This window comes from Sorex fumeus, unplaced genomic scaffold (genome assembly GCF_029834395.1).
Source record: "Sorex fumeus unplaced genomic scaffold, SorFum_2.1 ptg000064l, whole genome shotgun sequence".
Taxonomy (NCBI): Eukaryota; Metazoa; Chordata; class Mammalia; order Eulipotyphla; family Soricidae; genus Sorex; species Sorex fumeus.
The window spans coordinates 5,038,442-5,062,076 of NW_026606121.1; the positions used below are offsets into that span (position 1 = coordinate 5,038,442).

The following is a 23,635-nucleotide window of genomic DNA, read 5'->3' on the forward strand; positions in this document are numbered from 1 at the left end:
AGGGGCAGCGGTGAGGGCGGCAGAGGCCTGCGGGAGGCGGCGAGGTTCCTGGCCCTCGGCCTGTCCACAGGCACTACCCATGGAGCTGAACCACAGCAACCAGTAGGGACACAGGCTGCACCCCCTGGCCGGCTGTGTGCGGGCCCCACAGCAGCCGGGGCTGATGGCCCCTCTGTCCCCCCAGGCACTGGGGCCTGCGACCAGCCTGGGGCTCTTCCCACTTCTCCTGGGACGCCCCCCGGCTGAGGAGATGGGACATGCACTGAGGGGCCATCACTGGGGTCCCCAGCCCTCCACTCAGTCAGCTCCATGCACCCCTCAAAGTCAGATCCCACCCCCTGGTCCCCAGAATGAGCCCCCCACGAAAGACTCAGACTGTGAGGTTTGGGTTTTCCTCTGCAGGTTTTTTAGCAGACAGCGTTCTCCACTCTCTGGTCTGACAGCAAATATTGCAAATATAGAAATATTTCTGTACAGTCGAACAGTGCTAGCGGGGAAGCACAGCCTAGGTGCTCACCCATCCCCAGCTCCCACCCCTCTGTCCTCACTGCTGGGAACCCCGAGTGGCCACAAGGGAGCTGTGCCCCACCCAGGACTTTAGGTCTGTTAAAGAGAACTTTGTTTTTTTTTTATATAAATGAAGGATATAGAGAAAGGGCCAGGACGGCAGAATCCAGAGTAAAGAGAATGAAAAAGATTCCCCGCCCCCACCCCTTCCCAAAGACACAGTTTTCTGAAGTCCCTATGTGTATGTGTGTGTGTGTGTGTGTGCGCGCGCACGCACGTGTCTGCATGTGTGTGCAAACATGCCTCTGTGTGTGCGTGTCTGCAGGTACATATACATGTGCATGGTATGTGTGCATGTGCGCACGTGTCTTTGTGTGTGCGCACGCATGTCTGTGTGCGCATGCGTGTCTGTGTGTACACACATGCGTGTGCATGCGTGATTCTGTGTATACACATGCCTGTGCGCATGTGTGGGTATATACACACATGGCTGTCTGCGTGTGTGTATACACGTCTGTGTGTGCATGTGTGTGTACGTACACGTGTCTGTGTGTGCACGTGTCTGCATGTGTACGTAGGCCTGTATGTGCGTGCATGCGTGTCTGCATGTGTGTACACACGTACCTGTGTGCATGTGTGGGCACGTGTGTCTGCGTTGTGGACACGTGTGCCTGTGTGCGTCTGGGCACACGTGTTTGCGTGTGTGTACACATGTGCCTGTGTGTGCACGTGTCTGTGTGTACACACAGGCCTGTGTGCGTGTGTGTGTGCGTACGCGTGTGTGCAACAGTGTTCCAGGCACCCACGTCGCGGGCCTGGCTGTGTCCCCATCGGCGCCCCCTCCCCGAGTCCGCGTGCCCGCGCGTGTGCCGTGTTTGTGCAGGCCGCCGCCTCAGGCCTTGTGCTGGGCCGAGACCCCTTTCCAATAGTCCAGGATGTCGTGCAGGTCCTCGTCCCTGGCGAACTGCACCTTCTTGCGCAGGGCATGGCCGGCCGCCACGCCCTCATCCTCGTCCTTGTGCCGCCGGCGGCTCAGTCTGAGGCGCTCCCAGATGCTCTGGGGGGCCCGGCAGGGGTACTCGGGGCTGGAGGAGTAGCTCAGGTGCTGGTACTGTGGGGACAGCTGCGAGTAGGCGAGGTCGCGGGGCCGGGGCCGCGTCAGGGGCTCCAAGATGGACGCCTTGCGGCCGCCTCCCAAGCTGTCGTGGGGAGGGGGCGCGGGCGACCCAACGGGGCGGGGGCCCGGGTAAGAGTGGCGGTGCTCGGCACACTGGCGGCTCTTGTCGGCCTCGGCGCGCAGCACCGCGGCGGCGGACGTCACAGTGAGAATGGGGTCAGCGGCGGGCGAGCTCTTCTCGATGTACTTGGCCTCGGGGGGCGCGGCCCCGGCACGGAAGGCCCGGGGACTGCGCATGGAGCCCCCCGCCGGGGTGGCAGCACGCGGCGGGCCGGCCGCCTCCATGCTGTGGTGCCGGGGCAGCCCGTGGCCGAAGGCGTCCTTGTAGCCGGGCGCCAGGAAGCCGTGCTTGGCGGCCAGGGGCTCAGTCAGCAGCACCAGGGGCTCGGCCACGGCGCCCCCCTTGCCGCCCTGGAAGGAGCCGGACTCGGCCTTGAGCGCGTCGATGCAGTTGTTGATGATCTGGTTGACCTTGTCCACCTCCTTGGCAATGGTGGAGATCTCAGCCACCGAGCCCTGGGCATCGGGGCGCGGCCGGCCCAGCTCACAGTCCCGCTGTTCCCCGGCCCGCACCTCCATGTAGTCGCCCTTGCCGGCCTGGGGGGTCCCGCCGCCCTCGGCCAGCTTGTAGGGCTCCACGTCGCTGGGGGCCGCGGGCAGGTAGGGGACGCGGGTCACGGCCTCGGGGCCCAGCAGCGGGCCGGGCGCCTCCAGCTCGGGCCCGTACCGGAGCTCGATGATGGTCTTCTGGAGGCTGCCAGCCGCCGCGGCCGCCGCCTTGTGCTTCTCCTCCTGGCGGCGCCGCCGCCGCAGGCAGTGGTACACGGCGCCCAGCACCAGCACCATCCCGAAGAGGCAGCCCAGGACAGTCATGATGTAGTGGGTGGCCGTGGACGGGCTAGGCACGGGCGCTGGCGGCCCGGGCGGCTTGGCCAGGTGGAGCGTGAGGCAGGTGTGGTTGTGGCGCAGGCCGGCGCTGGTGGACACCACGCAGTAGGTGTAGTTGGTCAGCGCGTGCAGGTCGGTGAGCCGGATGTCCTCCTGCTCGCGGGTCAGCCGGGACACCGTGGCCGAGCGGCTGTGGTTGAGGTGCTCCAGTGTGTACATGCGGGTGAAGGGGCTGGGCAGCTGCACGGTCAGCGTGGCCGAGTTCAGGCCCAGGTGCTTCACCTTGATGAGGGGCCGCGCCTCGGCCTGGGGGGCCAGCGTGGGCAGGGCCACCAGTGGGGTGGTGCCGTCGCCCGAGAAGCAGTCCTCGTCCCCACACGGGCCCTGGCTGGGCTCGGGCGGCGGCGGGGGCGGGGGCGGCGGCGAGCGGCCGGGGGGTGGCCGGGCCGGATCTGGGGCAGCCGCGAAGGCCCCGTCCGTGCAGACCGACTGCAGCTTGGGCAGGATGCTGCGCTGGCCCTGGCGGCCCTGGCCCACCAGGAAGTAGCCGGCGTAGAGCGGCGGGGACTCGCACTGCATGCGGTCGTAGGCGTGCGTGGCGTTGGTGAAGGCCGCCAGCCAGCGCAGGAAGCCCAGCAGTTCGCAGGAGCAGTAGAAGGGGTTGCTGTAGAGCTCACACACCGAGAGGCGCGCCAGCCCGGCGAACGTGGCGCTGTGCAGCCGCTGGATGCGGTTCATGGACAGGTCCACGTTGACGATGCTCGGGCACTCCCAGAAGGCGCCGGGCGTGACCACCTCGATGAGGTTGGCCTGCAGGTACAGGTACTCAAGCTTGCCCAGCCCCCGCAGGGCCCCCTCGGTCAGGTTGCGCAGCCGGTTGTAGCCGAGCTGCAACACCTGCAGGTTGAACTGGCCCGAGAAGGCGCCGTCCTCGATGTAGCCGATCTCGTTCTTGGTGAGGTTGAGGTATGTGAGGTTGCCGAAGCGGCTCAGCGCGGCGTACTGCACGCTGCGGATGCGGTTCTCGTTCAGCCGCAGGTCCACGATGGTGCTGTTGATCTGCTGCGGGATGGCCTCGTAGGGCGGCTGGTTCTGGCTGCAGATGGCCAGCCACACGAAGCCCTTGTCGCCCTCGATGAGCCAGCAGTCGGCGCGGGCCAGCCCGGCCGCCTGCAGCAGCGCGGCCGCCACACAGGCCCACAGCGCGGCCCGCCAGGACCCGGCCATCAGGACGCCCCGCGGCACCACCGGCTCCTCAGACTCAGCCGCGTCCCGTCCCCCGCCGCATGGCTCACGGCCGGCTGCTGCGTCCGCCGCGCTGGTCTCCGTCCGCCTGGGCCCTGACAGCCGCCCGCGGCCCAGTCAGTCCTGCCAGAGACAAGAGAGGGGAGAGGCTCAGGAGAGAGGCCGTGTCCAGCTCAGAGACGGGGCGGGTGGCCCTGCGGGATGGACCGGGATGACTTCCTTGAAGGCGGGCGGCCTCTGGCAGCCTCTGCTGGGGCGCTGGGAATCAGGGGCTCGGCGGCAGGGCCCCCAGCCCACCCGGTGCCGACACCGCAACAAAGACCAGATAGGGACAGCGCCCGAGCACCCGGCAGGCAGGAGAGGAAACTGAGGCCCAGACCACATGCCGGTCACAGGGGGCTGCGGGGTGGTGGGCGGCTGCAGGCCTTAGTGCTGCAGAGCCCAGGACAGCTCGGGGCTCGGCCACACCAGGGACAGGGACAGGGCAGTGCTGGCACAAGCGCCCTCGGCCGTGTTTCTGCAGGAGGCATAGAGAGCATGCCTTGTTAGCGTGGGGATTTACTGCGCCTCCGCCACTGGGGCTGGCCAGCGGCCAGCGAGTGCGGCCCAGCCACGCCGGCCAGCCGCAGTGAGGCTGCGGGAACCGAGGGAGGGACAGACTTTCCCGCTGGCATCACTGGACCGGCCCCCCCGGGGCAGAGGTGAAGCGGGAGCACCTGGGACGCAGGACCAGGAGTCCGCCCAGGAGTGCCCACGGCAGACGTGCTGATCCCCTAATCTCTCTCAGAATAGCCCGGTCAGCTCAGGAGGATTAAGGGGAGCCCTTTCCACGGACAGCTCGGGCAGCCTCGCCTCCACGCTGCACACGCCTCACACACTCACACACTCACACGTGTGCACGGGCTCACCTATGTGTGTGCCCCCCCCACACACACACACACAGAGTGGGGACAGGCGTGCTGATGTGCCAACGCTCGGCTCCGTCCTGCTCTGGAAGAGAGTCCCCAGGACCCCAGAGGCCCCCAGATCCCTTCGGGGCCTGTCCTGTGTGGTCCCTGTGGAGACCAAGTGGCTGCTATGTGTTCAGGGCCTGGGGGAGCCCGTGGAATGCCACCCGCCTGCCCCCAGCGCCCAGCCAGGCTTCAGCACGCAACCCCCTCGGGACGAGAGCCCATAGGAAGCCCTGGAGCCCCAAGGTCCGGACACGGGGCACCACTGGGAGCCCAGAGACACCTGCAGCTGGCTCAACCCACAGAACCTCCAGGCCTGAGGGAGGAGGCCCCGCCCGGGATGGGGTGCTGGCCGGGGAGGGGCCGGCCAGAGAAGCCCCTGCCCCATGCTGGGGCAGGGAGCAGACACCCTACGGGTGGGGCCAGAGCTGGCCACCAGCCCTTCTGCCTCCCAGGGAACAGAGGAACATGGGTGTTGGGCGCTGCTGCCAGGGAGGCCACGGAGGACGCGGCACAGGGCGAGGCCCGCACCACCTGCGCTGGCTGTGTGACCTGGGAAAGGCCTGAGCCTCTCTGAGTTGCTTCCCCAGCTGGACGATGGGTTCCTGGGCGGGGACGCCTCTCAAGGTGGTGGGGAAGGTACCCGGGCGACACACGGGTGGGCTGGCAGCCCAGCCTGCATGCGGGGATGGCAGATGCCCGGGTCTCTCAGGGCCGCCTGGGCCCTGCTGCTCTGGAGTTAATTAGGGGCCCGAACACTCGATGGTCTGTTACGCTTCCACTGGGCATCTTCTTAAATTAAAAAACATGATGTACGGCATCGCTGGAGGGAGAAATCACTTTGCGGCATTTCCACCCGGCGCTGGCTGGCCTCTGGGGACCGGTCACGTGACCCTCTCCCGGCGCGTGCTGCCGCTGGAGCAGGAGGACCTCCAACCCTCCCCTCCAGACCCCCATGCTGGGGAGCCCCTCGGGGTCCTCCCCCTTCCTGCGGGACTGATTGTGCCAGACAGGCAGGCCCAGCGGGCAGTCACTGACCTGGACAGCGGTGAGACGTGGTGCAGGGACAGGCCGAGTCACGTGCCACCCCACCCTGAGGACCAGGATACCCCAGGCCAGACACTTCCTGTGCAGGGCCCTGGGGGCTCAAGCACCTCTCTCAGAAAGAAGCTTCTAGAAGGGCAGGGAAGCCAGCAGGCAGCCAGGGCCCAGTTTGTCCCTGAGGTCCCGCCTGGCCTACCCAAAATCGCCTTACATGACACTCCCAGCACGGACACATGGTCCTGGTTCTGGGGGGCTCATGCCCACTGTGTGCTGGGCCAGTCACCATAAGAACTCGGCACGTCCTGAGGGGCCCTCAGGTGCCAGGTGGGGGCCGCAGACAAGGTCACTCGGAGCCCCCCCATCACTGGTCTGACGGGCCCCCCCCCGGCCCCTGCAGTGCTCCCAGGCCCACGTCCATCCTGCTGCCCAGGTGGCCACAGGCAGGCCGATGACCCGACTCCGACCACGTTCCGGGCAACGCTTATGTCTGGGCAAGCAAAGCCCCCCCTTCCCTGAGCGTGGGCCTCCCACCGGCCTCCCCCTGGGCACCATCTCAGGGTCTGCGTCCCCGCCCACCCATCTGCAAACGGCTCCTCTCCTCTCCCCAACACCTGCAATTCTGTTCCACATCTTCCTGCAATGTCTGGAGTTTCTGGGCAAGGCCGGCGGCCACTGCTACTGTTTTCTGAACGCAAGTTTCTGAGCAGGGTGGGTGGAAGCCTCACTGTCTGCGTTGGACCTGGGAGCTGCGTGGGGGCAGGGATGAGGTGGCAGGGACTGAGGCTGAGGTCTGCCCCAGGCTCCTCCAGGAACCCGCCTCAGGCAAAGGTGGGGCCTTCCAGAACTGCCCGAACCCGACGGGCGCCCTCAGGGACCCAGCAGCAGCCTCCCCTTGTCCATGGGCCTCCCGGTGGGCCCTGCACACCCCCCCCAGCAGCTCCTAGAGACAGCAGCAGTTGAGGGGGCCCTGGCACCACATGGGGGTCTGCAGAGAAGGTGCCACTCGTCCTGGGTTCCGGGGAGGTTGGACACGCTCTCACACAGACTCACACATGCTCACACACATTCTGGGGTGGGCACATCTTGGCTAAATCCAACAGGAGACTGAGGCCCTCCGAAGCAGGCGGGGGACTGAGCCCCAGCACCCACCACTCGTGCCCAGGCACACCATCACCACCACCCCCGCTTACATACACATGGCACACGTGTGTCTGGGCGTGGTCCCAGGGCGACCATCCTGCTTCCCAGGCAGGCAGGCTGATGACCCAACTCCGGCCAAGTTCCTGGTGACACTTATCTCTGGGCAGGCAAAGAGCAGCTGACAGCTGGAAGCTGCCAAGGGGGGTGTGAGGACTCAGCAGTCAGGGGGCCGCCTGCCCCCCAAACTCCTCACCCAACACCCCAAGGGCCTCACTGGGTCCCCGCAGCTGGTCTGTGGTCTGTGGCCCCGCTGCCACAGGTGGCCGAGGGGGACAGGGCAGGGCCAGCAGCAGGCCAATCTGACCCACACCGACGCCGCCACAGGATGCAGAGAAGTGATGAGCTCTGGGGTCCCGCACTGGGGATAGAGCCCTGCGCCCCCCACACAGAAGTTTCACGTGGTCCCGTGTCAGGGGATCCCTGCGTCCCAGGCAGCAACTCACTTTCCCTTTTCGGGTAGGTTTTCGGGTATTAATCTTCATACCTTTGACTGTGTTAAATATTTCATAATGAGTGAAATATTTATTAGCCATTTCTTAAATATTTGAGTCATCTTAAATATTTGATACTCGGGGTTTAAATGTTGTGGAAAGGAGCGGGCCGGGCCTGAATCCTGGAGGTTCCATATGAGAGGCCACGCGCCACACACACACACACACACACATACAACACACACACACACACACACGTGAGGCTCAGGGCATCCGGCCTCTGTGCTGTGTGTGCCCGGAACCCAGCACGTGGGCCCAGGGGCTCAAGGGACACGCAGGAGGCACCTGTGCCCTCCACACGACAGAGGGCAGTTCACCCAGGGCTCTTGGAAGCCCCCCACCAGCCGGGGAGGTACGGACAGCCGACAGCCTCAGCCTGGAGCTGGGAGCCAGAGCAGGTGTGGGGAGAACAAGGCTTTGCCCTGGCCCGGGGGGAGCGGGGAAGGCCTGGAGAAAGAGGGGCTCAAATAGCGAGGCCTCCAGTGCCCAAATCAATGGCCCCAAGTACCTCCAGAGGGACACAGGCCAGTTGTGTCCAAGAGGGACATGAAAAACAGGTCCCAGGGTCACGCCTGCCCTGGCTCGGACAGAGCAACTGGGGTCTTTGCAGGAGGCAGAGGGGAGGAAGGGGCTGTCCCCCTCAAGAGCGCAGGCTGCCCTGCAGAGGGGACAGAGGCCAGGACCTGCCCTCCTGACCATCTCGCCAACCTGACCGCAGGGTCTGGCTGCACGGGGCAGAGCTGCCGCCCCCTGGGGCTGGGACCGTGAGCCCCCTCCCACCAGGCCCACCGCTCGAGGGAATAACCCTGGTGGGACCCACGCGCCAGCCAGACCCTTGATGTGGCACTCAGCACCCGCGCCCCGAAGTTCCTCTGTTCTTTCTGAGGGCGGAGCCGCTCTCCCCGGGAAAGGGGCCTCACCCCTGCTGCAGCTTCCAGCCAGAATTTAATAATGTTGCTTTGTTTCCAGCAAATTTATTTTTATGATTATGAATTCTATTTATGGCAAGCCAAGCTTGCTTCCATTTGTAATCGTGCTATAAAACTTCCCTTTTAAATAAATGTATTTAAGTTGTTTTTTTTTTTTTTTAAGTGAATTCACTTAGAGAAAGGCAGCAAGGGAGAGTCAGAGGGGACCAGGGACGAGAGTCCAGAGCCGGAGCCGGGAGCCCGGAGGCGGCCTCGCGGGAGGATGGGGTCGGCGTATGCTGCTCCCAGCCCTCGGAGTCCAGGTCCCTGCAGCCGCCCACTAGGCTCCGGGCAGTGGTGACCTTTTGCTAATGAGCTCGGGCTGTTTGCTGGAGCCGCCAGCAGATCTGGACAGAAGCTGGGCTGTCACCCGCGGCAGAGAAACGAAACGGTCCAGCCCCTGGAGCATGGGGTGAGGGAGCCTCCACATCCAGGGGAAAGAAACCGAGGCGGGGCCTGTGCACTGAGCCAGGCTGCCAGCACGCTGTCCGGGGGGATCAGCACTGGTGGGGGAGGAGCAGGGCCCGGCCTGTTCCCCACACTCACGCGGGCCTGCAGGAAAGGGCACCCCCGCCCCATATGCTCAGCCCCAGACAAGGCCACCGTTCCCACCCAGTGTCCCCCTGTGCACAGCATGAGGCTGACCGGGCCAGGCTGGGTACCCCATGCCCACCCCCTGCCCAGGAACAGCCTTTCCAAAGGTTCTGGGAGATCCAGGCGCATATTCTGGGTGGAGAAACTGAGGCAGGCGCCAGGGGGCTGCCACTCGAGCTGGTGTCAGCGTTAGGGCCTTGCTCACAGCGGGTCTCAGGCCTGCTCAGCTCCCCCGCACCTCTTGGCTGCCGGTCTGCACCCCCACACTTCCCGGGATCCCCGAGCCCAGCCCCACCTTTCTGGGGCCCACCGGGCAGGGCCAGCACAGCGTCTCCTGCAGTATCTTGGGGCACGGGCACGGTGGGATGAGGCCTGCTGGGCACCCCTGAACAGCCCAGACCATGTGCTCCCCAAGCCACTCCCCCATCTGACAGGTTCTCACCGCAGCATGCGGCGCCCCACAGTTCCCAGACACGGGGGGGGGAGAGGAGGGAGAAAGCTCGATGCCCCTCGAGGCCTTGACCCTACACCCAGGACGCCTGAGGTCAGACACTCCAGACCTGCCTCCTCTATCCCGGGTGGGGGGGGGTAGCTCTTTATGCACGGGGGTATGGAGGGGGCCTCTCTATGCCCTGGTGGGTCCCTCTATGCCCTGGTGGGCCTCTCTATCCCCGAGGGGCCTCTCTATAAACGAAGGAGCCTCTCTATGCCCTGGTGGACCTCTCTATCCCAAGGGGGCCTCTCTATCCCTGGGGGGGTGTGCCTCTATCCCCGGAGGTCTCTCCATCTAAGTTCACTTTCCCCAGGTGAACTCAATGCCCGGTGGCCCAAGGGACACTGGTTCTGCAGGATGACACATCCCCAAGTTCTTCAGGCTGCACCCACATTCCGCACTCCCACCTCCCGCTGCTACGAGGTAATGCTGCCTCCTCAGAGGGGGTCCCACACCAAGGCCACTTTCCTGGGCCCGGGCCCTGGGACTGTGCACCAGAGGGGCACGGCTAGTGCTGGTCACTCACTTCCGGGCAGAGGGCGGGCTCAGGCTGCCCAGGGAGGTAGGGGTGAGGTGTGAGCGCTGGTAGGAGGCACCGGGCCCCCACGTGGGCCAGTGGCCCAGACCCCTCCACTCCCTGCTGTGGGCCAGCGATCACTGACCCCTGTTGGTCCCCCAGAGCAGTCAAGCAGGCGTCACTCCCCGTGCTCAGCAGTCATGCTCACAACCCCCAGGCTGAGGCAGCAACAACTCTGGGACGGGGGAGTCTCCGGGCGGCGGGGTCCACCCCAGACGCGAGAGGGGCCCCAGGCCTGTTTGCCTAAGCCCCCCGGCTGTAGGAGCAGAGGGTGGTGGTGACACTGAGCTGGAATGACAGGGGTGGGAGGGGGGGGACAGCACGTGTGGCTCTGTGTGTCTGTGTGCACACGTGTATGTGCAGAGAGACAAATGAGTGGCACTCAATTACCCAAGATTGTTGGTTAAAAGCAGACGTAAATAACTAAAACCATGTGCGTGTGTGTGTGTGTGTGTGGTGGGGGGGGAGCTCATCAATTAGAGCTAATTACTCAACAGCTAATTGGAAGAATAATGGGCTGAATCTGAGGATGCGGATGAGGGCAGCCCTGCCCGGGGTAAGGTGCTGGGAGAAAACAACACGGGCCCAGCCTGCCCCGCCCTGCGGCTACCCACCGTCCCGCCAGAACCTGACCACCTGCCCCAGTGTGACCTCTGTCACCCAGGGCCCTCCTGCTGCTGGACATGAGGCACCGGTGCAGAGCTTGATTTTCTAGAAAGTTCTTCAGAGGTGACACCTGACGCTGGCTTCCACCTATCCCCACACAGAGCAGGTGTGTAGCCAGGCACACGCGATGCAGCTGCACATGCATACACGGGGCGCCTGCACACGCGTGTCTGCGTCTATCCACCACATGCCTACACCTGCCTTGACACGTGGATATTCATACATGCCACACATGAGTCCACGTGAGCATGCGTACATAGGTGCACCGCCCCACACGCTCCGGACCCCGAGGCCCACACAGACACTCTGCTTTGGTGTTTCTGTCCAGACACCCCTTCCCGGGGCCTCAGCACCCTCAGGACCCCCCAAGCCTACCAATCGCAAGCCCCATTTCCAGATGGAAAAGGAGAAACCGAGGGACAATCCCCATCCGGCAAAGGGGCCTCTCCTGCACACCCCTGACGTGCGGCTCACACCCAGACGGGGCCACCTTCCCGGTGGGGGACCAAGTCAGGGAGATGGAGGGAGCAGAGTGGGGGTCCACGCCTGCCCCAGGTGGAGGGACCCGCAGCAGACAGACGGGGCAAGCCCTGCCACAGAGCAGGTCCAGGCTGGAGGCAGAGCAGCAGGAAGAGTCGAGGCCCACGGCACAGCCAAGCAGACCCGGGGCCCCAGGCCACGCTCCTGCCTGCACGTCCCTGCACCAGGGCCATGGCCCTAGGGGCTCTGGGGGCTCCTGGGGTCCCAGTGTCCAAACCCTGCCTGACTGGCTATTACCCAGGACCGAGGGTTGGCCCTTGTCTTGCACACTGTTGTCATACGTGCCCGGTACCCCACACAGTCCCTCAAGCCTCGCCAGGAGGGATCCCTGAGGACAGCTACAAGGTGCCCACCCCCAACGATGCCTCCACAGCCTGGGACAGCCAGACACCCCAACACCAGGCACAGGCAGGCGTGAAGCACCCTTTTGGGGCACCCGCAGACCCCACACCAGCAGGGCCGCCCAGTGGCCGGCCCGGGTGGAGCTCAGGCTGCAGCGGGGAGCACCAGGACACCCGCACACAGAGGTCCTCCCCCACCGGTTCCACCAACTCACACCAGGGGGAGGGACACTGCTTGGCCAGGACACCAGGAAAGCAGATGGGCAAGCCCGGGAGACACGGAGAAGCCCCCCCACAAATCACAAGCCAGAGAACCTGGATAGGCAGGAGCACCAGGCAGGGAGCACCCAGGATGAGGAGTGCGAGGATGGGGATCAGGAATGAGTGCACGGTCTGTACCTCAGGGGGCGTCAGGACCGGCAGCTGCTGTGACGCCACCAGCCTACTACTTTGGACACCACAGAGACAGGCAGATGGGCAGATGAACAGAGATGGACAAACAGACAAGACCAGGGACAAGGCTGCCCTCCGTGGCGCTGCTCAGAGGCGCCAACCGGGAAGGCCTGAAGGTGCTGCGGGGGGGGGGGGGGGGGGGAAGCCTCTCCGTCCCCAGGCAAGGACCCCTCAAGTCTAGCCGGCAGAGCCCGCCCAGAACTCACCCGCCAAGCCTGGGCAGGGGGCTCGGGGCTGAGTACAAGGAGCCGGGCAGCGGCACAAGCCCCACGGTGCGGCAGCTGGGTGCCTGTATTCTGGGGGGCGAGCGTTCAAGGCCCCTCCCGGTGATTCCCACTGGGAGTGCGAAGGCCAGGCCTGTGCTGGAGGCCGTTGGCCACTGGCCGCTGCAGCCTGCAGGCGGTTCATGACTGCCCTGTCCTGCACTGACTCCCTGTTTGGGCCGAGTTGCTCCCAGCTTCCATGCTCAGCCATGAGCCCCCCACCCCTGCCCCGGCCCTACAAACACACACACACACACACACACACACACACACACACACACCCTGCCACCGCACAGACACGGGGCTGTTCCCGGAGCTGTGATTCGGAACAGGCTGGGGTGTGGCAGAGGGCTGAGGGCTGCTTCGTGGTGGTCAGTTGCAGCCGGGAGGCGGCCGGGCAGGGCGGGAAAGCGCAGCTGACGGGGAAGAGCTGAACCCCAAGTTGGCCAGGACGGCGACGAGACCCAGGGCTGCTGGCAGAGGCGCTGCAGACTCCGAGTGGACAGAAACGCGGCGAGACGTGAACGAGAAGGCAGCACTGAGGGAAGCGCCTCCCCCCCACTCGGGTTCAGCTGCTCGCTCGGGGGTTACGTGCCAGCTCGTCTGGAAACCTGGAGTCCAGCCCATGTCCATCCAGGGAGCTGGCCTCCCCCTTCCAACCCAGCACACACCCTTCCTCTGGGAGGGAGGCTGTGTGGGTTGGTGAGAAAGACAGGAGGGTGGGGGAGGATGGGGGACATGGGGGGGCATGGGGATGAGGATGGAGGGATGGGGGAGGATGGGGAGGATGGGGATGAGGATGGGGAGGATGGGGAAGGATGGGGATAAGATGGGGGATGGGGAGGATGGGAAAGAATGGGGATAAGGATGGGGGATGGGGGGTGGGGATGGGGAGGATTGGGAGGATGGGGAGGATGGGCTGAGGATGGGGGAAGATGGGGAGGATGGGGAGAATGGGAGAGGATGGGGAGGATGGGGGAGGGTGGTAGGGAGGATGGGGATGGTGGTCATGGCTGTGTGAGGTCACTGGCTCCACCCCGGGGATGTGCCCTGTGTTTGGCCTGAGCCAGGGCAGGAAGGACGTGACTGGCTGAGAGCAGGGGTCAGTGGACAGGGACAGGCTATTCCCAGGAGGCCAGGAGGTAGCCTGGAAAGACACAGGAGCTGCACATGGGAGAGAGAAGTGTCCGGGTGTCCTGCCGTGGCACTCTGACCCTCAGCAGACTCTGTGCCCGGGCGGGGGCTGGCACCAGGACCCCCGTGCTCCGAGGGACTGACCTGGGGCCCCGCGTGCTGCCATGACAGAGGCTCCTTCCTGGACACACCGCAGTCACCCCAAGGCCACTGGCAGGGGCAGGGAATGGGGCTGCACGTGGGCAGGACCTAGACCTGCCCGTCATCTCACCAGGAAGCCCAGGAAGGGGCAGGGGCCCTGAGTGAGTAGGGGGTGCCAAGCCTGGACCCAGCTGGGTGAGTCAGCTCAGTAGCAGCACCTCCTCCAAGAAGCCCCCCGGCCCCCAGAGCCCGACCCTCCCACTGGCCCTGGCCACCCGCCCAGACAGGCAGGAACACATCAGACCCATCCTACACCTTCACGCCAGCTCAGCGAAGTCACCATGGAGTGAGTCCCTGGACAGACACACGCTGCCCAAAGACAGGGACCTGGACCTGCAGAGGTTCAGGGGTGCAGGCACGCAGGAGCCAAGCCAATCATGAGGCCCACGGAGGGGCTGGACCAGAAGAGCACCGACTCCAGGATACAGCCCAGGTGTGGACGCGGAGGCACAGGGTTGGGGGCAGGAGCACAGAGAGGAAAGGACCCGGCCGGGCCCTCCGACGGACAGCACAGCGAGACACAACAGATGCAGAGCTTGCCTGTGGGTGGGCCCACACCCCGGGCTCGCCACGGGCCCAGAGGCACCCAGTCTCCGGTACCCAGGCTGGGAGTCGGACCTGGTCTGCACAGGGACCCGCCAGCCCTGCCGGGCCAGGAAGAGTGAGGGGGGGGGGGCCGGGCAGGGCTGCGGGCAGCAAGCAGTGCCCTCGGTGTCTGGGCGCCTGTCAGGGGGCCCACAGGTCCGTGAGTCTGCATCTGTTCGTGTGTCTGTCCATGTCAGGGAGTCCGTGTGTCCGTCCGTCGAGGAACCGGTTGCTGTCCGAGCTGCGGGAGGTGCCCGGGTGCTGTGCAGGGGGCCACCGGGAATCCCCTCCCACAGCCAACCTGCTGCTATCACCGTGTTGCCATGGAGACACGGCTGCAGGAACTTCAGGACTCAGGGGAGGGGCCGGCTCCCCTGGACTCCAGCAGTCTCGGGTGACCCACGAGCTGCATCCCCGAGGGACAGACCCAGGCCCAGCGGAGATGTCCAGTCTCCTGCCCTCCCAAAGATGGCCCGCACGGTCATAGCTGGAGGGGCCTTCAAAAGGCTCCTTGGGTCCCCGCGTCTGCTAGGAGCACTCCCTCATCTTCCGAAAGCCTCCCCAGTGCCAACTCACCCTCTTCTGGGGACCCCCCATTCTGTGGCCCCCACATTCCAGCACCACAAGCAGTCTTGGGCTCCCTGGTACCTGTACCGGTTCTGAGTCTGAGTCGCCACAGGGACAAGAAGGAGGTGAGCGGACCTTCGATCTGCCCCCACACATGTGCATGCAGGGGCGGAGCTGAGCACACACGTGCCCTCATACATGTGCATGCAGGCAGAGGCCCCCCCAGACCTGCCCCAGACCCTGCACGCATGAAGGGCCCCTTCCTCCTCTCCCTCCTCTGTTGCTCAGGTAGGAACCGGTTGCTCCCCCCGCCCGGAGAGAGACCTGGAGACAGAACAGGCTGAGATCAGATACTAGGAAGGTTCTGGAGCAGCAAGTGAGGGTCAGGGGCCTCCAGAGCTTAGTCCCCGGACCCCCACTGCTGACGCCAAAGAAGACCCCAGCAGCCTGCAGAGATCCGGGGGAGCAGAGGCCCTGACGCCTGCACCTGACCCATGGATGGTGACGGGCTCTGCACCATGCACACGGGGCAGCCCCGGCAACTGAGTGACCCAAAGAACTGTCTGAAGAACCCTGGGGCCCACCTGTGACCCCAACAACTTCCCGCAGGTGGGGGCTGGAGCGATAGCACAGCGGGTAGGGTGTTTGCTTTGCATGTGGCCGACCCGGGTTCGATTCTCAGCATCCTACATGGTCCTCTGAGCACTGCCAGGAGTACTTCCTGAGTGCAAAGCCAAGAGTAACCCCTGAGCACTGCCGGGTGTGACCAAAAAAAAAAAAACCTTCCTGCAGGACCCAGACCACAGGTCTGTGACCCCAGTGATGCCCCAGCCTGAACTCAGCTGGCTCAGCACTGCCACAACAGAGCTGGGCCCTGCCCTCCCCACGCCCTGGCCTCCACTGTCTGTCCTGAAGTGGCCCTGGGGGCCCCGGCAGGGTGGAAGCATGTCCAGGGCCGGGCGCAGCCCCTTGGCAGGACTCCCATACTTGTGTTTTGAAGAAAACAGATGCAGGGGCCAGAGAGAGCCCAGGGCCAAAGGCTGCCTCCTCCACGCAGCACACCTTAACCCACTCAGTGCCTCGGAAAGTCCCTGAACCCAGAATCAAGACCGACCCCTGAGCACAGAGCAGGAGTAACACCGCCAGCCGTTTCCCAAGCCTCAACCCCCGAAAAGAAAAACTAGAGAATCAGGTGATAGAGTAAATCCTTGTTCTTCAACCCTGGTATCCCGTGCCCCATCGAGACCCGCGGGGCTGGCATCGCTGAGGTATTTCAGAGAGACTTGGAGAAGGAGCAGAGCAGAGCTGGCAGAGTGAGGACCCCACAGCTTTGTATCAGTGTATCTCACGGTGACTCAACTGAAAACACAAACATTTTAAATAAATAAGTAGTTACTTAGTAATCAGCAGAGACAGAGAGAGGAGAGAGAGGGAGGAAGAGAGAGAGGGAGTGGGAGAGAGGAGAGAGAGAGAGGAGAGAGACAGGGAGAGAGAGGAAGAGAGGAGAGAGGGAAAGGGAGGGAGAGGGAGAGAGAGGAAGAGAGAAGAGAGGGAGAGAGCAAGAGAGAGGGGAGAGAGGGAGAGATGGAGAGAGAGGAGAGAGGGAGAGAGGGAGAGAGAGGAAGAGAGAGGAAGAGAGGAGAGAGAGAGGGAGAGAGGGAGAGAGGGAGAAAGAGGGAAGAGAGGGAAGAGAGAGGGAGAGAGGTGAGAGGAAGAGAGGGAGAAAGGAGAGAGAGGGAGAGAGACAAGGGAAGAGAAAGAGAGAGGGAGAGAGAGGGAGAGAGGTGGGGAGAGGAAGGGAGAGGAAGGGAGAGGGTCAGAGCCAAGCGTGCCGGTGAGAATATGCCAGAGCCGCCTTCGTGCACGGCTGCTGAGCTCCTGCTGGTCCTGGCAATGCCGCGGGGTCGGGGCCAGAGCCGTGGGCACAGGTGGGGCGCTTTGCCATTCATTTGAAGGAAGCAGACCGCAGGTAAGGGCACTGAGTGGTCTCTTCTAAGATGGGGGCATGAGCCTCTGAACAGACGGAAACAGCTGGACGGGGCCTGCAGGGGCCAGAGCGCGTCAAGGGACAGAGACTCGGGATGGGACAAAGATCAGAGGCACTGCTCCAAGGAAGAGCCAGTGTGGGCGTCCGGACCCCACAGTGGACGAGGGACTGGCCAGTCCACATGCACGCAAGGGGACCCTGCTGCTGTCGCAGCCAGTGTGTCCCAGCAGGAAACTCAGAATCAGAAGGGGCAGGAATGGGAGCCCTGACTCTGAACACCTCGGATGTTCCCTGATGCTCGAGCAGGTGCTCCACACCGAGCCAGACTCTCGCAACACCCTGCAGGTGCCCGACACCCTGCAGGTACTCCCACACCCAAGCACACCAGGTACTCCCGACACTGAGCATGCCAAGTGCTCCTGGGGATGGGGCCAGAGGGGCCCAAGGTCAAAGCAACCCCCTAGGGAAGCACCAGGACTGGGCCCCCAGAGTCCCTAACATGGGTCTCCTGCCTGCCCCCTGCCCTGCGAGGAGACCCACCAAGGTTCCTCTTTGCCCAAGAACCGGGAGCGCGGGGCTGGAGTGATAGCACAGCAGGTAGGGCATTTGCGTTGCATGCGACTGACCAGGGTTCAATTCCCAGCATCCCATACGGTCCCCCGAGCACTGCCAGGAGTAATTCCTGAGTGAAGAGCCAGGAGTAACCCCTGTGCTTCGCTGGGTGTGACCCAAAAAGCGAAAAAAAAAAAAAAAGAACCGGGTGTGCATGTCTGGACTCTTCACCACAGTCAAGAGCAAAACAAAGTCCCATTCGAACTCCAGGCTCCATCCCAGCACCCGGCACCCCACAGGGTCACCCCAGCACCCCAGGAGGGATTCCTGAGCCCAGAGGTAGGAGTCAGCCCCGAGCACTGCCAGGTGTGGCCCCAAAAACCAAAGAAGTAGACCCATACACTGGGTCTGAGATGAGCAGCCCTCTTCCCCAGGAGCACATGTGCGCATACACGTGTACACCCACAGGGGCAGGTGCACATGTGTACATGTGTGAGTGCATACCTGTACACATGTGCACCCGTGGGGACAGGCATGCCCACGCATGTACATTTCCATGAAGGCAGGCACATGTGGGTGTGCACACATTCACGTACGCGTGTGTACATCTGTGGGGAAAGGTGATTACCGCAAACATGTGAACACTGAATAAACCTGCATGCACACATGTGTGATCCATAGGCTAACCTGTAAGCATACACTAAACCTGCATGTACACATGTGTGTGCCAAGCTCATGCACGGTGTCTTAGGAGAGGGGCTGTCCGCCCAGGAGATAGTTCTGTCCCCAGCTGTCTGTGGCCGGCTCACCCGTGGGTGCCTGGGAGTGGGGCAGAGACGGTCAGCCCAGCAGCCAGCAGCTCCTCCCTGCTTCTGGCCCCAAGACTCCCTTCACGCTGGTTAGGGGGCACACGGCCTCACCCCATGGTCACTCATGGCCCCGGAGACCTGGGCAGCTCAGGGGCCGGTTCTCCCCAAGTGAGAACTGATGCGGGCAGCCCGACCACGGATGACACAGCGACCTCTCACTTGGGTCCCCACAGGCCATGCCCGTCTGCACAGAGCTCAGGCCCCCTGCAGGTGGGCCCCCCCACTTCCTGACCTGATCCCCCCTGAGTAAAGGGGTGCCTCCTCTGCCCAGAGAGCAGGCAAGCAGGACGGCAGCTAGGCTCCCGGGGACCCCCGTGCCTGGGTCCTCTCCTGCAGGCTCCTGGGGGCTCCCCACCTCTCTCGAGCCCCCCAAGTGGCAGTCAGGGTTCTCTGTTCTTTCAGCAAGAGGAAGCTGATGGCAATGGCTCTGTCTGGGTCTGCGTGGCTGCCACTTCTGGAGACTCAAAGCCGGCCCCCAGCTGCTCTGAGCCTCTGGGACTCGCCATCCCTGTCCCAAGACCCAGGTCCCCTGGGGGACAGAGAGGGCCCAGGAAGGGAGGACCTGAGGGCAAGTTCTGTGAAGACCCTTCGGTCTCCCTAGGGAAGACAGAGCACGGAGGCACCGGTCACCAGCAGACAGTCCCCACGCCCTCCTCCCCCAGCCCTGCAGGACAACGGGAGACGAGGCCACGGGGAGCAGGTGCAGGGAGCCCCCAGGCCTTCCACCCCCTCCAAGTCCCCCTTCGGGGGACAGTCAGACCCCCCTCTGGACCCCAGGGGCACTCTGACGCCTACCCAGGGACAGACCCTGGGCTGAGGGTGCCACGGAGAAGGCCCTATTCGATGCTGCCTCTCCTCCCCAGCCCCTAGGTTGAGTCCCAGGCCCCCCCAGACCCCAAGCTCACTGGGTGACCTTGGGCTTGGGACTGCTCCCCAGGAGGGGGGCATAGGGTCCACAAGACCCCGGAGAGCAGCCTGCCCTACCACGCCCTCCTGCCTCCTGCACCCCCCCCCGTGGGCTGAGACCCAGGCCCCCACTTCCTGAGCACTACCAGGCCACCAGCTAATGAAGGGTGGGGAGGTCCCACCAGGAGGCTCCCCAAACCCGCACAGCCAGAGAGAGTCCCTCCCTGCACATCCCATCTCAGGGCTCCAGCCCCAGTAGACACTGGACCCAGGATAGGAGGGGCACGGGAGGCGGCCGCAGGAGCCTGCCCAGTGCCCACGGTCGCGCCCTGCTCAGGGCCAGCAGACACGGGGCCCGGCGACCGTCCTTCACCACCGCTTCCGGTACCGGCGCTTTGTCCCGCCGGCAGACATGCACCACCAGACTGACCCACGCACTCTGCCAAGGCCAGCAGAGCCAGGCCCCAGGGCAGCAAGGGTTAGCCTCAGGACATCCCTGACACCCGGAGCTGCGTGTGGGCTCGTCAACACAGTGCTCAGGGGCTGGCGGGGAAGCCCCAGGCCTCACTCAGTCCCGGGCACTCACCGAAGCACACGCAGGCTCCAGGTCCTGGGGGGGGGGGCAGGGAACGGACACGTCCTCCCTCTATTTTGGAGCCTACTCAAGCCAATACATCATCCTGGTACTCGCGCTGGGGGTGTGGGCGTCCACCTCCAGCCCTGCGTACCCGGGACCAGGGTCCCAGGACTGGATCCTGGCTCAGCGTCCACACCTGCCCTTTCGGGAAAGGTGGTGTCCCCCTCGGCCCCTGCTGTTCAATTCCAGGCTGAGACTTTTGGGGGCCGCGGGCCCAGATGGGAAAGATGCATGTTCGTGTAAGCAAGGAACCTCGGCTCGCCTGACAGACGCGCCGGGCAGAGGCCAGCAAGCTCTGGGAAAGCCCCGGTCACTTCCCCCGGCCCCCCACCCCGCCCCCGACCTCGGAGGGCTCAGGCCCGGGGCCGCGGGACCCTCGCTCCACAGGCCCCGCCCCCCACGTGGAGCTCGGGACCGACCCGGAACCCGGAGCCTCGCACCTGCGGCCGCGGACAGGCCCCTTGGCCGAAACACCCCATTTCACAGGCACAGAGAGCGAGGCTCCGCCAATTGCCGCCCCAAGGTCGCGCGGGTCCCCGCGTCGGCGGCCCGCTGGACCCCCACCCGGGTCGCACGCAGGCGGCCTGCCGCTAACGAGGGTCTTCAGAGCCGAGCGAGGGGAGACGGGGCCGCCGGGGGGCACCTACCAAGTCGGCGCCCCGCGCTCCCGTCGGCCCCGCACCCCGCGCACGGCCGGAGGGGAGACCCCGGGGGCAGCCGAGCTCCGGCCGACACGCGCGGGCGCGCCCCGGGGAGCGCTCGGGCGGCGGCCACGGGGCTGCGGAGGGGACGGAGGCGCTCGGGCCGCGCGAGGCAAGGCGACCCCGGCCCGGCCCCGCGCGCCCCCCGCGCCGCCGCCAAGTTCCTCCAACTTCGCCCGCTGCGCTCGGCCGCGCGCCGGGCCCGGGGCGCGGGGGGCGCGCGGGGCCGGGACGGGGTCGCCCCCGGGGCCGGGGCCGCGCGCTTACCTGCCACCCGGCCGCCGGCGCCGTCCTTCCAGCTCCAACTTCGCCGGCGGATTGAGATTCCGCCCCGGCTGCGCCCATCGATCGGCCCCGCCCCTCGCCCGCGGGGGGGCCCTGCCCGCGCCTCCCCTCGCCGCTCCCTCCCTGCCCGCCCCGCGGCTGCCCGCGCTGCCCGCGCCCCTCCGCCCGGCTCTCCCTCCACCGCCGCGCAGCTGCCGGGGGCGCGAGGAGCGCCGAGGTCCTGGGGAGCGCGGGGAGGGGGCCGGGGTCCGCTCGGGGTCGGGGACGCTCGGTGCGGCGCGCGCCGCGACTCCCCACGCACGGAGCAGAGCCGAGGCACCGGCTCTCAGGCCGGGGGAGGGGGCGCCGGGAGAAGGCGGGGTCCGTGGCTCGGGGAACGCCCCCTGCGCGCCCTGGGGGTTGAAGAGGCGGCTCTGGGACTTTCCTCCCACTCCAGGGACCCTCCCACCTTCGCGGCCCGAGCCCCCTGCCCCGAAACGGGGGTCCGAAACGGAGTCCGGCAGGGTCCAGGGACCGGCGCTCCGCCGTCTTCCTGGAGGATCCTGTGGGGGGGTCGGGCTGAGCAGGCGCTGCGGGGACCCCCCCCATCGGGATCCCGTCCCGCTGGGGTCCCCGCCCCCCACGCCCCTCTCCGCTTCCCGCCCCTCCCGCCCGCGCCTCAGTACCCTCCGCACGCTCTGCGCTCGGTTCGGTCCGGCCGGCAGCTGGGCTGTCCACCCCGCATACCAAAGAGCTGCCTCCGTTCACAGGCCACCGAGCCGAGCCTCCCCGACCGAGCGGGCGCCGGGCAGGGCTGCGGCCAGCGGTCCCCGCACTCCCCCGCCTCCAGGCAGAGCTCGGGCAGCCGGGGCTCCGCGCACGCCTCTGCTCGGCCAGAGGTGGGGAGCAGCCACCCGCGGGGCGCCCCGGACCTCCGCGCAGGTCGGAGCATCTGGGGAAGGTGCCTCTGCGCGGCGGGTCAAGGGCAGGGCCGCCCTGTGACCCCCGTTCCCGCAGGAGAAAGGGAGGACGGGCCGGCTCAGAGCTGGAAGGTCCCCGGGAAGCCCAGCCCGGGAGGGGGAGGCGGCCCACGACCCCCGCTGCGGCCGGCGCTCTCCCAGCGCGCGCCCAGACAGCAGCGGGCTGCAGGCACGGCTCGGGTTGTGGCGGGCTCCCGAGGGCAAGGGTCCTGGGCGGGGGCTCAGGGCGGCAGGGCGCGGGGTCCGAGACCCCGGGCCGCCCCTCCCCCGTGGCCGCGCCACCCCGTGGCCTGGTGTAGCCATGGACGCGGCCAGCGGGAACCGCGCCGCCCCGCGGACACCTCCGGGACCCCCGGCCGCTCCACGCCCCCAGCCCCCGTGCAGAGTTCACAGGAGGGGACGGAGGCGACCCTCAGCGCCGAGATCAAGGGCCCCAAAGTACTCGGGAGCTGGATCCTGCCGTGGGCCGAAAGGAGAAACGCACCCCCAGAGCCCCCTCTCCCAAACCCCAAACGCCTCGAAGCGGTCGGAGGGGCGTAGGGTGGAAGGGGCTGAACAGTGGGGCGCGGGGCGGCTATTCCCCAGGCCCCGGGGAGCGGGCGCGGGCCGGGACCGTCGGGACTGGGCAGGACGCCGGAACTGGCCGCCGGCCGGCCCTGGCTGATGGAGTGGCCACAGGCTCACCCGGTAGTTTGGGGAGCGGGAAAGTTGGGGGACGCACACCCCGAGACCAGAGAGGAAGGAGCGTGGGAGGAGCGCGGGGTGGGGCGCTGAGGAGGGAACGGGGGCTGTGAAGACGGGGGTCGCACCTGGCCGAGCCCGCTTCCGGCTTTCCCGCCTAGCCGCCCGCCCGCCCGCCGCAGGCTGGGACGCAGACGCCTAAATATAGCCAGGCGCTGCTCCCCGGCCGGTGCTCCCCAGGCGCTGCTCCCGGGCCGGTGACCCCCATCGGCTGCCTGAGGGAATGGGGGCTCCGGCGGGCGGGCGCTGAGCCCCCGCGCGCAGCTGGAGACCTCAGTCCTGCCCTGTCCATCCTCGGCCAGGAACGGGGATCAAGGGTCGGGGAGGCGAGGCAGTCTCGGGATCGTCATGCCACGACCCCCGGCTGCGTGGGTAGCCGGCGCCGCCCCTTCCCCGCTCTCCGCTCCCCGCCGTTCGCTTTCCGAACGCTCAGGAAAGTTTCGGGGTCCCCGCGGGGTCCGGCTCCCCCAGCCACGGCGGCGTCGGGAGGGAAGTTTGTCCGGCTTGGGCTCGGCCACCGCGAACTTCGGGTGCGTCGGTCCGGACCCAGGGACCCTCGGACCGCACGCACTGGCGACCCAAAACCGAGTCTCAGACGCTGAGACGGGTCGCGGGGGCTGCGCGTGCCGCTAGGGACCCCGTTCCCGCCCCCAGCACCGCCGCGGGGGCCGGGGCTTCACCAGCCGCCACGCCGCTGCGGCACGGGGACCCCGCCCCCCGCAGCCCCCGCAGCCCCCGCGCGCGACCCTCTTACCTGCCCGGCTGCGGGCGGGGCGGTGCGCGCGCCTGGTCCCCAAGCGCGGCGGCGCGGCGTGGCTCGCGCCTTCCTCCTCCTCCTCCTCCTCCTCCTCCTCCTCCTCCTCCTCCTCCTGCTCCCGGGTGCTCGCCGGCCCCAGCCCGCCCCTCCCCCGCCGCCCGCCCCCCGGAGCCGCCGCCGGCGCCCGGAGCCAGCCGAGCCGGCCCGAGCCGGGCTGCGGCGCTCACTGCGTCAAGCGCAGGGCGAGCTCGGGACCGGCGGGGCAGGCGGGGCGGCGGCGCGGGGGGCGCGGGCTCGGGCTCGGGCTCCGGCTCCTGCTCCGGCTCGGGCTCGGGTTCGGGGAGGGATGGAGGGGCA

At 66.3% G+C, this 23,635-nt stretch overlaps 1 protein-coding gene across 1 annotated transcript; it reads right to left on the reverse strand.

Annotated features, from left to right (window-relative positions):
- Nucleotides 1-1,231: 1,231 nt before the first annotated feature.
- ELFN1 (extracellular leucine rich repeat and fibronectin type III domain containing 1) lies at nt 1,232-23,393 on the reverse strand. The gene is made up of 2 exons (XM_056128254.1): nt 23,276-23,393; nt 1,232-3,940 (listed from the first exon to the last, which is right to left on the reverse strand). The coding sequence occupies exon 2, from the start codon at nt 3,797-3,799 to the stop codon at nt 1,400-1,402; it is 2,400 nt and encodes a 799-aa protein (XP_055984229.1). The 5' UTR covers nt 3,800-3,940; nt 23,276-23,393; the 3' UTR covers nt 1,232-1,399.
- Between the last annotated feature and the right edge of the window lie 242 nt (nt 23,394-23,635).

What these genes read in the sequence shown, in the direction of transcription:
- ELFN1 (XM_056128254.1), bottom strand. Translation starts at nt 3,799, where the DNA reads ATGGCCGGGTCCTGGCGGGCCGCGCTGTGGGCCTGTGTGGCGGCCGCG.